General features: G+C 40.7%; 1 protein-coding gene across 3 annotated transcripts in view; it reads right to left on the bottom strand.

Moving 5' to 3' along the window:
* Positions 1-4,588: 4,588 nt before the first annotated feature.
* The window catches only part of DSE (dermatan sulfate epimerase), a 34,971-nt gene continuing 24,804 nt past the window's right edge, over positions 4,589-14,755 (bottom strand). For all 3 annotated transcript variants that reach the window (XM_064707924.1, XM_064707923.1, XM_064707925.1), the window contains 3 exons: positions 11,088-11,327; positions 9,890-10,097; positions 4,589-8,234 (listed from right to left, as the gene is read on the bottom strand). In XM_064707924.1, the coding sequence (XP_064563994.1) occupies positions 6,473-8,234; positions 9,890-10,097; positions 11,088-11,327 (2,210 nt within the window). In that variant the 3' untranslated portion in view covers positions 4,589-6,472. The remainder of the gene's footprint in view (positions 8,235-9,889; positions 10,098-11,087; positions 11,328-14,755) is intronic.

Below are 14,755 nucleotides of genomic sequence, written 5' to 3'. Positions count from 1 at the left end.
CATATGATAGAAGCATAGGATTAGAAAGGTAGTTGTCATGTTTTATGATGAAATTAAGTAGCCTTGGTGAGGCAGATTATAGTTAAGACTAATCAGGCAAATCACCCTGGGTAGTTAATGAGTCAGTTCTAAGAAAGAAAAGTTCAATCTTTTTCATTTACTATGGAAAGTGAAACACCATAAAATTACTTTGCAAATTTAAGCACATTAAACCCAAAATATTTCTATGCTCTTATTATAGATGTTTTATATTCCATGTGTCCTTGCTTTCTTCAGGACCTTGCTCCCTTGGAATTGCTGCATAGCTGAGGGTTCACAGAGTCACAGAATCATAGAATGGTCTTGGTTGGAAGAGACTTGAAAGATCACCTGGTTCCAACCCTCTTGCCGTGTACTGGGAACCTTCCACTAGGTCAGGGCACTCAGGGGCCCATCCAGTCTGGTCTTGAACACTTACAGGGATGGGGGCAGAACCTCTCTGGATGACCTGTCCCAGAGCCTCACCACCCCCACAGCAAAGAATTCCTTCCTGATATCTAATCTAAATCTGCCTTCTTTCTTAAGGGCATTCTCCCTTGTCTTAACATTTGATCTGTTCCACTCTGTGTGGGCGTATGTTTGTCCTAACGGTGGCTAACCGTGTGCTACAAAACATGCTCTGTACTTTTCCATACAATTACTCCTTCTTTGTTTTTTCAAATTTGAACAAATTAATTAGTTGTTTAGTTCATGGTAGTACACTACTGTCTCCAGTTTCCCATTTCAAGTTCCTTTGCTGCTAAAATTTTGTTTCTCATAGAAACTTTTCTAACAGTAATGCAGCCCAAGAATTGAGACCCTATCCTTTTCAAAGTTGTCAAAGAAATGAAAAGTTTCTGGCTTCTGATCCTCAACCTCCCTTACTCATATATTTTTTTCTAATCAATCTAATCCTTAGCTACACAAAACCCAAGCTGTTTCAGCTTACCACTACTGTACAAGCTCTGTCAGGCTCTCTGGTAACCATATCTGGCTTGTATTAAAGGCTGAACTCTATTACAGTCAGCAGCACTTGTGTGTGCACTTCCATTTTTTTTTAATGGGAAGATGTGATTCAAAAGGAAAGAATGATATATGGGACATAAGGAGAAAATATTCCCAGTTGCCTATGTTTTATGTTAGCAGTAACTTTCCAAGTCTCTCGGTCTGCCCTCATTTATTCTGCTATGTTCAAATAATACATCATGATTGTCATTTTATTTGCCTGGCATTTGCAGCTATATTTTATAGCATTATTGATCATCTTCTATTCCTCTAACTTCCATAAAGGCAGAGTTCTTCAACTGCCCTTCCAGGGACTCTGGTCCTCTGCCCTTTTCCCCATGAACGGTGGACTGCAATTGGGCCCACCAGAGGAAACTCCATGACAAACTTAGTAAGTGAAAGAATACGATTACTTTACTTGATCAAAATAAGGGTTATGCCATATAAAAAAGGACAAGCATGAGAGAAGTGAATAGAGTTCTAGACTACAACTGATAGTAAAGGCCAACTCAAAATGTTGTAGCATCTTTACTAGGTCACAGAGAAACCTGGCCTTCCTTTACTTGTCTCAAAGAGTTCAACTCCTCCTCTCAAAGATAGTCCTGTTCTTTAGGGCTAGAAAGAAATGCATATGCTGATCACCTATTCCCTCTTGCCACATGGTGAATTCATCTTACAGCTTACTCTCACAGCAGTGTGGGTGTAGTGAAATTTCCATGCCCCAATCCTCCTCAAGTTTTCTTCACTAGCATTTCCTATAGGCATATCCAATGAGACCAGCTTTCCTGGCATTCCTTGCTTCCCATGTTACATTAACAAAGTGGGAAACCAGGGGTTTTATACTCGTGATTTTAGAAGTATTCCACCTCCTTGAAGAATGCCTTCCAACTGGAGGTAGGTACGAAGCTAGACTGAGTATGGTGAAAAAATGTATGTCAATATTTTGGGGACAGTCATAAATTCATATATACTTGTTATGGGTTATTGTTCACAGTAAACAGAGCCCTGGGGGTTGGAGTGGGACAGTTTTCCTCTTGATTGTCCCAGGGTCAGTTAGGAAACCAGTAAAATCATTGATGGCTTTGGACACAAGTCAAAGGGGAAGAAAAGTCACAAATGTCTTATAATTCATTTCAGCTAGCAATTTTTCTCTGCATCCTAAATTTCTAGAAAATCATCATAAATGTTCTGAATGCTTTATCAGCCTGAAGAACCTGGCAGGAAAGGTGGCATCTGGGGAAAATGCTACGCATGCATTTCACTGAAAGAATGCACTCATATATTGTGTAGTTTCGTCCAGTCTCCTGCCTGTCTGAAGCATGGAATAATTTTGCTCCTTACTTGAGAGGGTCCAGGGCTCTTATTTGAAGAGCTTTGACATTGTTTCAAGACTGAACTTTTGGAAAACAGTCTCTATTCTGATGACAGTACAGACATATCTTCTGCTGCAAAGAGCTCCTGGAGTCAGCTGCCAAGATAGGACAGAAAGTGACATCTTGGATTCATTAGCTCAGTCTGACTTACCAGCCTCAAGTTACCCTACTGATTTTAACAGACTAGACAGAGCAAAGGGATTGAAGTTAGACAAAAGTATTTATGATCCCAACTGAGACTTTTGCAGACCAAGTAAATGAGAATATAATGTCCCGGTGCAGAAATACAGCTATTTTCCGAATTCTATATGGTTTCAAACACCAAGAAAATGCTTTTAATCAGTGGAAAATACATAGACCAACAGAATTTCAGACACATAATTCTTCAGAATAAGCTTTCATCTTACAAGTTTTAAGAAATGAAGTAATGTGCTCCTTTCCCTTTGCTTCCTTGAGTCACAATGATGTATATAACATAGATAGACATTTTTTGGCTGGACTCAAAAAAATAATTGAAAGAATCTAAGATTCCACTTCCACCCTCAAACATATACGCAACTACCTGTGGGCTGAATTGCCATTCACTTTATTCAGAATACAGTGAATTAACTTTAGACCAAATTAGACTGCAGTCCTGAAATGAAGCACGCATGATTGAAGTGCAAGCTATTGAAGAGAAATTGAGTGAAGTCAGCAGCGTCTCAGATGAACACAGGAACCCATCCACATACATCAAGTTCTTGGATAGCCACTTTTTCCTGTGGCCAGAGATGCAGAAAATGAACATCTTCAGAAATGAAAAAGAAGAAGAATAAGAATGGGAGCAGAGGCATGTGCCAGAAACACCTCAGGTTTTTTACTCCACTTAAAAGAGGGAGTGAAAAATAACTTTGCTGTTGGGTGCCATACAGTGGCATTTCAGAAGTTGTTTAGTATACCCAGGCTAGATGAACACAGTGGTAAATGCTTCTACCATGGACACAGAGCCCACCGAGTCTGCTTCTCTTGTGCAACTCAGACAAAGGATGTAAAGGCGAGGAGAGCATTCTGTCCTGCAAAAGCAAGTGTGGAGGAACACCATCTTTTTCCAGCCCTCCCACAAGCCAGTAGGGCTGTTGGGCTGATCCCGTTTACCTGTTCTTCCTCACAGCACTTCCTAGTGAACCAAGGGCAGCTTGGATTTTTCAGGGTCCTGTCATCTGAGGCTCGAACTGTTTCTTTTCTGTGACACAGACACTTCTAGCCAACACCCGATTGCCCATGCCACATTATTGATGGCATAGAACAATCTGTTCTTCCATTGTTTCAAAATCAAAATCACAAAAAGTTACTGTCCTTGGCAAGGAATGAGCGAGACAAGAATAGAAAAAAAGAGTGGAAACAGAACCACTGGAGACGGCCTTTTTAAAGGCTCTGGCCTGGAAAAGAATAACTAAGGATTCTTTTAATATCTAAAAGACAGTCAACACAATTAAGGCTTAATTTGCTTCTTTAGTTGCCCAATCTGAATCAAAGTCACATCTGTGCAAGTGGAGTTCAGAGCAGCAAGTAATGACAGTCAGGTACACATAAATCCTTAACAGATGCAAACCAAGCACAGGCTGCAAAACTCCTGCATGCACATTTTATGCTGAGATGGGTCTGGTCTCTCACTGAGGAGGGTCAGGCTGCTGCATTTCATTTCCCTTTACAGTATCATTGCACACACACTGTTTGTTTGAATGCTGGTCTGCTTTAAAAGCTGCTTTAAGACCTGGCTGTGAACATGGGCAGCTCCTGCAGCCATCTCTTTCCCTTGGCACTGCTGGAACAGTGCAGAGAAGCATAGTGTAAATGAGAGCTAACGTGCAAAACCACACCTTAATTGCTAATCTCTGCAGTTTCATTTGACAGCTACACAAATCCCATGCTAGAACTTAGAGCCACATACACAGCAAAGAACTGCAGGCACTTCTTAGTCTTCTAGACTACAGGGTGGCTTTCTGCTGGTTCAAAGCAATAGCAAATTGACAGAGGGGAAATGTGCACAGACATTTAATAAACTCTTGATTTTTTTGGTGTTTCATGACAAATAATAGTATCACCTAATAGCAATGTCTTTAAAATTGAACATAAGCCAACAGCTATTTTTGCATATGTTTATGTCATCACACTGCAAAGGCAGAAATAAAGAGATTTCCAGTTATCCACAGCCTGTCACAGTTTAGTTGCTTTCAGCAGGTACGACTGGAGCTGTATGGGTGATAGTCCCCAGGCTCAGCTCCCTTTGCCTTAAGAAACAAAGCGAGTGAGTTGAAATAGACAATCATCCACCCCACACTTTGCAATTGGGGAAAAGGGGAAAGTATGTCTTGAAGGTGTTCCAAAGCCTTTGGTGAGCTGAGTTACTGTCTGAAGGCTCTCATAATCCAGAGACTATGCATGGATCAGAAATTACCTGGGTGCCTAAATCTTTGCTCAGATAAAATGTAGCCAATTTCATTGAATAAATCCAGGCATTGGAGACTGCAGTAGGGTTTTTATTTATGTGAATACAGTGCTCTGAACTGACTCAGAACTTAGTGAAAATATTCTGACCTATTCACTGAAGATGTTTAGACAAGGAAAGCTCATCACATTTCCAAACACAAACGTGCAGAAGGCTTAACAGGAGTACTGTAGATAACATACATCTAAATGGTGTAAAGAAGAGGAAGCAAAGGTTTGTGGTTTGAACCAAGTACTGATGAACATTATTACTGTAATTATCAGGAAAAATATTTAAACAAAACAAAACAAACTTTTCCACAGAGATAATTATAATGCTTTTATTTAGCAAATGTACTGAAGAATTGTTTTTCTGTAAAGACATACAGGTATGCCTCAATTCCACAGTTTCCATTCTCTCAAATAGCTATGAGTTTTTGAAATTAGTTTAATGAACAGAGGGGAATATATGTGGAGATGTCAAACTTATTTTTGTCATAAACCACATGATTCCATTTACCACTAATCCCCAAATAATTGACCTGGGGCCACCAAGAGCTTGGAGAACTCTTGCTGGTGCTTTATAGAGAACAGGCTGTTCACAAAATTTTAACTGTCCTCTTTCTAGACATTTGAAAGAAAAAAAATACATTAAATACTTGCTTGATACATACTTTTCCATACTGGCAGTTACTGAGGTTACCACAGGATTGCTTTGGTTCTTTGTATTTTTAAAATTACATAAGGAAGGGCAGTGATCTAGGACATTATTTCCCTACTAAGATGTGCTTCAAACTATAGAAAATTTTCTTGAAACCCTGCCTTGTAAAATGGAGAAAAGACCCTACAGAATTCAGCATTCTACAGCCTACACTTGGCTAAAATAGAAATGGTTTTATTTTCCTGAGAATTGCATTCTGTTCTACTTTGAGTTAAACCCATATTTGCCTTGTACTACTGCCTACTAGTGATGTGTCCCTCACTTGGCAAGCACTGACATGATTGTCATTTTCCACTGTGCCTGATTGTAAAGCATGGAAGAGATAGGACAATATAAGGGTCTGCAATAATGATAGAGGGGTGTCCCATAACGAGCCATTCTTTGGTTTGGCAGACAGAAATGAAGTCTGCTGCTAAGATCTGCCTTGTATATGTATGTTTGAATGTCCTCGTCTTAGGAGAATGTCCAGAGACATCCCTAGCAGCCTGAAATGAAAACTCACTACATGCAAATCAAATTCTGTATAAAAAAAGACCTTAGAAACAAACCTAATCAAGAGGGCTCATCTCACCAAAAAATTAATTACGACTTTACACTACTGAACTCTGATGAACAAAGCACAACATTCCCTCAGACATGAGGCCCAACTCAAAACACAAAGGAGGAGTACTTATTCAGTACTCCTGAGATATTAATTGCTTGCCCTATTATTTAATTATTTAATCTATTCTGGTCTGAAAACAATGTTTCCCCAGATGTTTTTGGAATGTTTCAGAAAAAAAAAAAAAGAGAAAAAAAAAGAGAAGATATAAACTTTGGCCCTATTAGGGTTAATGTTTTTGCATAGACATATATGACCATAAACTGGTCAACTAGTAGAGGTCTTCTGCTAACATTGTGACTGAGAACAGGAAGAATACAGCCACAATAATATACAGCTGTCTACTAAAAGTATTGCATACAGACATCTTTGGCCATGCAGTCTCTTGGCCTTCTGGAAATAAGTGAGCTGCATTGCTAGCATGACAAAAAAAATAGCAATGTTGAGAATTAGAAAGAGGCGAGTATAAGAAGCTGATATTGATGGGGCACTTCGAGCAGTTGCCACCATCTGTGCCAGCCCTGATCGGCCTTTGATTGACATCCCAGTTTTGTGCTTCACATAAGTGATATCTGCAAAGTCCAGAAGATCTTTCATTTCCTCATCTTCATCTACAGGCAACTCTTTTTGTGCTTGAGTCTGTGCCTTTTGTCGCACTTTTCTTTCGTTTACCTCAATCTGTGCAAAAATGTCAGGAACGGCATCAACAAATTTGTAGCCTTTGGCTACCTTTCTGTTTTTCTTTGCTCTGCCACGCTGCTGCTGCTGCTGCCTCTGTGAGATTGCAAATATCCTGTCAATGGCCTCCTCTGTCTGCCTCTTATCTGAAAACCTCAGCAGGCGCTCAGCAGTCTTCCTAAAGCTGGCCGTGTTGCGTACACGAGACAGGATCTGCTTCTCAAGCTGCTGGAAGACGGGCTTAAAATGTTGCAGGTTCCTCTCCACGATGCCTACGTAGTCCTTCACCTCTGGCACTGTGGAGCTCCTGATGGCAGAGGCTCGGTCAAAGACAATTTTCTGGCGGTCTGCAATAACCTGTGCAAAGGCGGAGCGGGAGCCATCCTCGACGGGCCACAGGTACACGGCGTAGGCGTGCTCACCAGTGGTCACAAACACATCCAGCTGTGGGGAATCTCCACGCACGGTGAAGCTCTGCACGTCCACAGAGGGCCCTATGAAAAGGTAGATGGCCCTCGTGACGGGGTGCCGCAGCAGGGTCGTTACATTCACGTAGTTTGTTCCATTGTAGGGGTAGCCCCGGGGATACATCCTCGAGGCAATGGTGGCTTTCTCACTGTGGCCAGTGTCGTCCATCCAGTACATCTTATATATCCCATCACGGTGCCTAATAAAGGCCCCGTGGACATCATCAACAACTGTTTCTTCAAAAGGCACATCCACATTGTGGAAGAAACTGGTTGCTGCCTCCAGAGGGCTGTCATCTTCTAGGTGGATTTGGTCCACTAGCAAGAGAAGCTGGGGATGGAGAAGTATGAGGTTTCGCTGCAATTTTCTCAGCTTCAGTTTAGGATTGTATGCACCCACTCCTTCTCCCCTGATAAAAACCACCCCGCTTCTCTCCGTGGCAGCAACCACTCGTCCCTGACAGTCGCCAGCCAAGTCATGTTTATATTTAAGCCACTTTGAGGAACAGTCTTCTGTAATCTGCCCTTCCCATGGGGAGAAGCAGCTCTTAGACACAGCAGGGGAAAACATCAACACATTATTAAAAAAAGTATATTTTGGTCCATACAGAGCTTCTGTTATGAAAGGTACACCATTGGGAGCAAAAGTGAAGGAGTTCTGGTCTGGGTGTTCGTGGCCAGCATTAAAGTTCCTCCACCCCTTGATCCACTCTTTGTACTTGTTCTTATGAACAATATCATATATTGCACGTCCTCCCAGCTTTCCTGACTTGAAGGAAAGGAAAGGCCTGTTGATTTCAGCTGGCAAAGCACTTCCATAAGTCACCACTCCCCAGTCCTCAAAATAATGTAGCTTAGGAACTCCATAGTCTGGTGGAGGTACAGAGCGCAAACTTGCATCATACCTGCAAAAAAAGATGAGAAAAATTGGGTTAAAAGTTCCTTGACTGATTCCACTATCAGCACTTGTAAAAAACTCAAAAAAACATTCTCTATTTACATCAAAGAGCAAGCCAACAATATAAAGCCCACAGTTATGCTTCCTCATCATACAGCTGTAATTATTATTCATCATACTAATCCCTATACAAATTTGTTGTGTGCTTTTTACAGAACAATAGCTGAAAGCATCTGCTCTGCAGTCTTTCTGCTGCCCAAAAATAAGAGTACCACTAATTTCAAACTAGCCATGTTTTGCCCTAGATAGTCATAAAACTACCAACTATAAAACTACACAGATCTTTAAAAAAGGCAGATTAGACCAGACACTGCCTAGACATCAGCATTTGTGCCTATTTACTGACTACTAAACAAAGAGAAATATCTGTTTCCCCAAAATGATGATTACAGAAGTCTGTTGTCTTCAAACAGAATAGGCAATAAATTTAAAAGTATTGATGAGGCATTCTGAAGGTTAAATGTTTATTATTTGTATCAGTTAATGTATGTTAGTTTCTTTCTTCAAACTAGGCTGAAGAAAAATTTTCATGATTTTTCTTGTATGAATAGTAAGACGTAAGACATTAATTCTAGAAAAGGTTAAAATTATTACAATTTTAACCGTGGGAGTCAAAACAATAAAAATCCAAACCAAAACCTTCTGGCTTTGTTTTTAAGCTACCAAAATAAACAAAACCATATTAAGCCCACTAACATTTCTGTTAGACGGTTCCAGAATCAGATTTACTCCTACAACTAACCAGGAGTTTCTGGCAGGCCCTAGACAGTCACAGAATTTCCATAAAGAGACAGGAGAAAACAGTGATGGGATGAGGTTGTAGAAGACATATTTAATATTTTGAAAGTAACAAGTTGAAGGCTGCTTGAAGCCTAAGAAACATGCACTCTAATGTGCACATCGTAAGGGCAAACCAACAGGTATTCAATAAGATTTTTCTTGCAAGAGAGAAAGAGCTACACTCACTCCTCGAAAATATACTTGTTACCTCCACAAACTAAGGGAATTCATATGTAGATCTAAAGCTTCCTGACTATTTTAATTTCTTACTTTAAGAAGATTGACATACAAGTTAGCATAACTGTAAATTACATGGGAAAATATCCATCTAGCATGGCATTTTTTCCAAGCATAACTTGTTAATTAGCATGCAAATCCTGTTAACAGTAACCTTACTGCTTGGATTATTTAACTTTTAAAAGAAAGTTTATACTGTTTTACAGAACTTTTGAATGAGAACTTATGCTTTAAATATTCACCTAATTCATCATAAAAAAACACAACAGGATTAAACGCCATTAGAAAAGACCAAATTAAATGAAGACTACATACAGGGAAATTTTCAGTTCCTTTGGAATGGCCAGTATTCTATGAAAGCAATAGACAGTGGAAAGAAACCATAAAATCAGATGTAGGACAAGACCAGGGTGTTCCCTGTAGCAACCTGTGCTAAATGAAGAAGTTCTTCTGTGCCTCTTGACCCTGGGTGGCACATGGACAGCCTGAGCCCGGCCTCTGCGGCACACATCTAAAGATAATGAATTAACACTAACAGCAAACAGCTGCCAGGCTCCTTTTGAGCCCACTCGTTCCCTTACATACCAGAGAAATTCAGTGTGGAGAGTGCACCACCTCTGCCCTTTGGATGGTGTGCCTGGCCCCTCCACCACTCGGTTCCTTCTGATCTGCTCTGCCAGCCAGTTCCCGCTGCCATTGCGCATGACAAACTTGTCGAGAAACACCAGCTGGCTCTCCGGCCCGTAGAACCAGTTATAGTTGGAATCTGCGATGGCCACAGTTCTCTGGAACCCTTGGGGAAAAGCGAGAAGGAGAAAGAACAAATAAGCACACAAAGATGCTTTTGAAGAGCATGCCAGTGAAGCCAAGCAGTGCAAACAGAGGCAGCCTTTTCAGATGTTTATAGACCTGCTTGTAAATGAGCCGTAAATAGGTTACACAGGAGTGGTTTCCTTCTGCTGCAGCTAACTTCAATATTCACCTTTCTTCGTTGGCTTTGGGCTATGGACAGCCAAAGCACCACACAAAATGTAAGATGCAATCCACTTCCTCTCCTCACTCAAGTCTGGCAAAGGTAACTTTCCCTTTACAGTTTTCATGTTTTTATGTGAATCTATACTCTGCAAAGGAATAAACCAGAGGGGCCCCCAAAGAACAAGATAATCAGCTTCACCTTGAAACCATCAGTGTGAGCTCATTTTGCTCTTAGGAACCTCTTCCCAAAGGATGCCTGGGGTCTCACATGGATTCAGCACAATTCCTTATGTGCATATGCTGGCACACCAAAGCTGCATTCAGCCCCCGTTACATACATGGGTAGATCTGGGGTTTCAAAAGAGTTATCTAAGTTTTTTTTACCTGGAATTTGAGCAATGTAAGTTCCTAATGAAGTGTCCTGCAAATAAGCAACACAGAGGGTAACAGCTTTAAACTGAGAGAGGGTAGACCTAGTTTAGATATGAGGAAGAGGTTCTTTCCTGTGGGAATACTGAGGCACGTGGACAGGTTGTAAAATTGCGGATGCTCCACTCCTGGCAGTGCTCAAGGCTAGGCTGGATGGGGCTTTGAGCAACCTGTGCTAGTGGAAAGTGTCCCTCATTTAGAAGCAGTGATAAACAAGGCTGTTACTGCTTTGATAACTGTTGAAGGTAAAATCCAAGGAAATGGTTATTTTGAAAAATATCCAAGCAGAGTGCTATTTTAAAATGGCCTATTTAAAGTATGAAATTTATTGCTGCTTCAAAAATAAAGAGATTCATCTTCATTCACCCAAAGGACCTACCAGGCAGGACAGTCCTGTACATAAATGCAAAGTGCTGCTTGAGCCAGGGGTGGCTGAAGTGATTGATGTCAAAATGCCTTTGGACAAGAAACATGTACTGGAACAGTGATCTGGTTGTGTAGCTGCCATAAGCCACCCCTTCATAGAGGGAGCCATCTGTGACCTCCTGCAGCAGGACTACTGACTTCTCCATGATTGCCAACACTTGCTTGGTCCACAAGTAAGCTTCCTGAAGGTAGCCTGAAAGAAAACGACAATGGCAAAACTAATCACGACACAGCAGTTCATACATGGTACTGTCTGTGGGGTCCTTCCCAGCACGGAATCTGCAGCCCAGGGGTCTATAATACAACCTATTGCTGCAGCATCCCTGTACTTCTAAGGTGAAAAATAAAAGTAAGACATTTTTAAATACAGCAAGGCAAGGTCGCATGAGCATGGGAAAATCTATCAAACACCTTTTGCTAGTAATATGGGGCTATGCTTTACAACTTAAAAAGAAAATTTCCTGAACACATTCAGGACATGCAAAAAAGGGAAGAGCCAAACCAAGACTATATTGCATTTCAAATTAAAGCTGTATGTAAACAAACCAATGGCCCCACTAGAGGGCTCCAATAATGCAACAATTCTGATCGGTCATTTTTCACTGGCAGGATCATCAGCATGGTAATGAGATACACAGAGACTAAAAAAGTAAAAAAGTTCACATTTGAGCTGCAGTTAACTGATATGACGATGAGCTAGCTCATGCTCTATTTTAAGACCTGCTCTGTTCTACTGATATTTTCAGTTTGTTGTACAACCTAAAGGGTTATCCAAATAAAAGCTATTTTGGAAGAGCTTTGCATGGGTAATTCCAAAAGTAGATTCTTCAATTCCTGAATAAAATTAATCTTCAAGGCATATAAATTCTCAGCCTAGAGATGTTTTGGTCTGCTCCACACAAATCAAGACCTGGGAAGAGGTCACAAGAAACCTTCTCAGTGCCAGTCTGCTTTCACTAAGTACAAGTAGCAGAGCCTCCAGCAGAAGTCAGCACATGGAACCCAGCAGAGGAAAGGCTTTTTGGATTGAGTAGCAGGAGAGGTAGGTCGAAACAGACATCAAATGCCTTGTGCTTCTACATGGCAGCTTAGTGTTCTCCCAGTCCAAAGTGTCTGGACACAGATTGAACCAGACTTAATTCCACCCTATAGCAAAGCCCAGCTGGCACATGTTGCACCTCACTATGTGGTGAAGCAGTGCCTGCTGAATGAAGCACATGTGCTAAGGGAGTAGGAGCTACATTCAGCCCTGTTACTCAGTGTTTCATCCCATTGCCACCAACACTGTATTTATGCTCAGCAGAGTGATGAGTAATTCAGGCATCCTACCAGTCAAGGCTGCCAAATCCTGCTCAGTCAACCGAGACAAAAAAAAAAAAATAGCAGTGTCTAAGCAAAACAGACAACCTGAGTCTATCACAGTACTTTAAATGCCTGGCTGAAGAGAAAACTGTGATGGGGAAGGCCTGAGCAACAGTGGCAGTGGTACTACTTCCACTTCACTCCCAGCTATTAAGACACTTTTTCAATACTCTTCATGGAGTTGGCAGCACAGTGGTCTGTCAGAATAAAATCCTGAATGTTTCCACTCCTGTTTTCCCTTGTGACATAAAAGGGAAGCTATGCTGCAAGAATGGGATTTGCTATGGTTCAGCACAGTGCCTTTACCATTGTACTGCATTAATGTTCTGTTTACTTCAGGTATATCTATGCTATAACACTACACTTGTAGCACACTAAAAGAACAATAATACATTGAAATGAAAAAATTAAAAGACTCAACACCCTGTCAGGCTACATGGCAAACCAGAACAAATTTCACCTAAATTTAGCAGTATATAAATCAGGTATCTATACTAATATCAAGGCCTTAAGTTTCTATTTTGAACATCTGAGTGTCTAAATACTTCTCCAAATGCACGTGCCTAGAATTAACTTCAATTAGTTTCACTTTCATTCCTTTGGAAACATTTACATTCATTTAAATTGGCTGTTTAGCGTCTACAAGCTTCAATAGCTGAATTGTGTTTAAACTTACTAGCTGGAATTTAAACCTTCTGTGAGAAAGGTCTACACTGGGATACATTATTTGCAATTGCTATGTATCTGATGCAGAAGCAAAACATGTTCATTCCTTTTCTCCCTCCTTTTTTTTTCTCCTTCAAATTATTTTCCTTCATATTGGAATTACAATTTGCCTTTTTTTTTTCCATGTTAGACTAACAGAAAAACCTAATTTAAGTTTAAGTTAAATTTAGGTTGCTATTAAAAAAAACCAGGTTTCTCTATATCAAAACAACAGCACTTAAATTTAGAAATATAAAGTCTGTTTTGACCTATTTTCATTTGAAATATTACTATTTTCAAATTGCTCAAGAATTCATTAGTTTCCTGCTTTTTTCCTTCCTCCTCCCCCCAAACACCATCACTTTGGTGAAAAAAATATTGCCCGGCTTTTTGATGCTTTCATTGTTTTACACAAGGCATACTTATGGTTTATACCTAATGAAAAGCAGAATCATCTTGCAAACTGCCAGCTTTCTGCGCTAACAAAGGCTTAGGGAAGGATGGAATTATATGAAATTTAGCAAACCCACTGAATAAACATGGCTTTGAGTCTTCAATTTGTGGAAGGCAAGACAGGAGGATAGGGAATAACTGCCACACATGCTCTTGATACTTTTCAACATATACACATCAGTCAGTGTGTTTGTTTTGACAGGCACTTAGCAAAAAATGATCCTCCAAACACAGTAGGTGCCACAGTTTTTTGTCACTTTTTTTTGGGCACTTGAAAGCTCCAGTGATGGGCAGATGTGCCTCTGTTTGGCAGGGCTGAGCAGCTTGGCAACACCATCAGCATCCAGAAACTAGATTTTCCTGGACTTGCAGCGCATAAGTAATTCCACTGGGAATCATGTTTTCAAAATACTTCTAGCACATATAAAATAATTACCCGATGAAATATGGATTCATTCTTATAAAAGCAGGAGCTGGCTCCATGATTTCCATCTCTCAGCTGAAGTACCTCTGGGGTTTAAAGTCAAGATTGCTCACCTGCTTTCTCTCTCACTCTGTGACTTGCACTCTCCAGCAGGACAGGGACAGCCCCTTGACAGAGCAGGCAAAAGCTACTGGCCAGAGTATTCACCTTGGAAATGTGAAGGATGGTTTTATGCCCCCAAAGCAAAGAAGAGGAAGCCAGGCACAAATGTTTGTTGTGGGGTGCAATAGCAGAGTTCAAGGAAAAAAAGTACACCCTGGGTATCTCCATTGAAAAGGCTGCTGGGAAGAAAGATCCTAAGCCATGGCACTTGGGTGGATAAAGTTACACTTTTGCAGATCCTCCAGGTGAAGCCATGGATGAAATTCCAGGCTATCCTGTTGTCTGGCTCCCAGGTCAGAGCACTGGGTGTTTCTGACTGCTTTCTGACTTTCACAATGCTTTGTGTAAGGAGACCAAGCATCATTCTACATTGATGATCTACTCTGAAAGACACTGTCCATGAATCAGGACTGACAAACTGTACACACAAGGGGGATTTTTAACTTTTATATAAACTGTGAGGTAAGAATTTCAGAATCACTTAGAAAATTGAACTTATATACATACTCATAATG

The sequence above is a fragment of the Zonotrichia leucophrys genome, chromosome 3, assembly GCF_028769735.1.
Source record: "Zonotrichia leucophrys gambelii isolate GWCS_2022_RI chromosome 3, RI_Zleu_2.0, whole genome shotgun sequence".
Lineage (NCBI taxonomy): Eukaryota > Metazoa > Chordata > Aves > Passeriformes > Passerellidae > Zonotrichia > Zonotrichia leucophrys.
The sequence above is the reverse complement of the archived record's forward strand: the minus strand, read 5'-3'. Positions and strand labels throughout refer to the sequence as shown.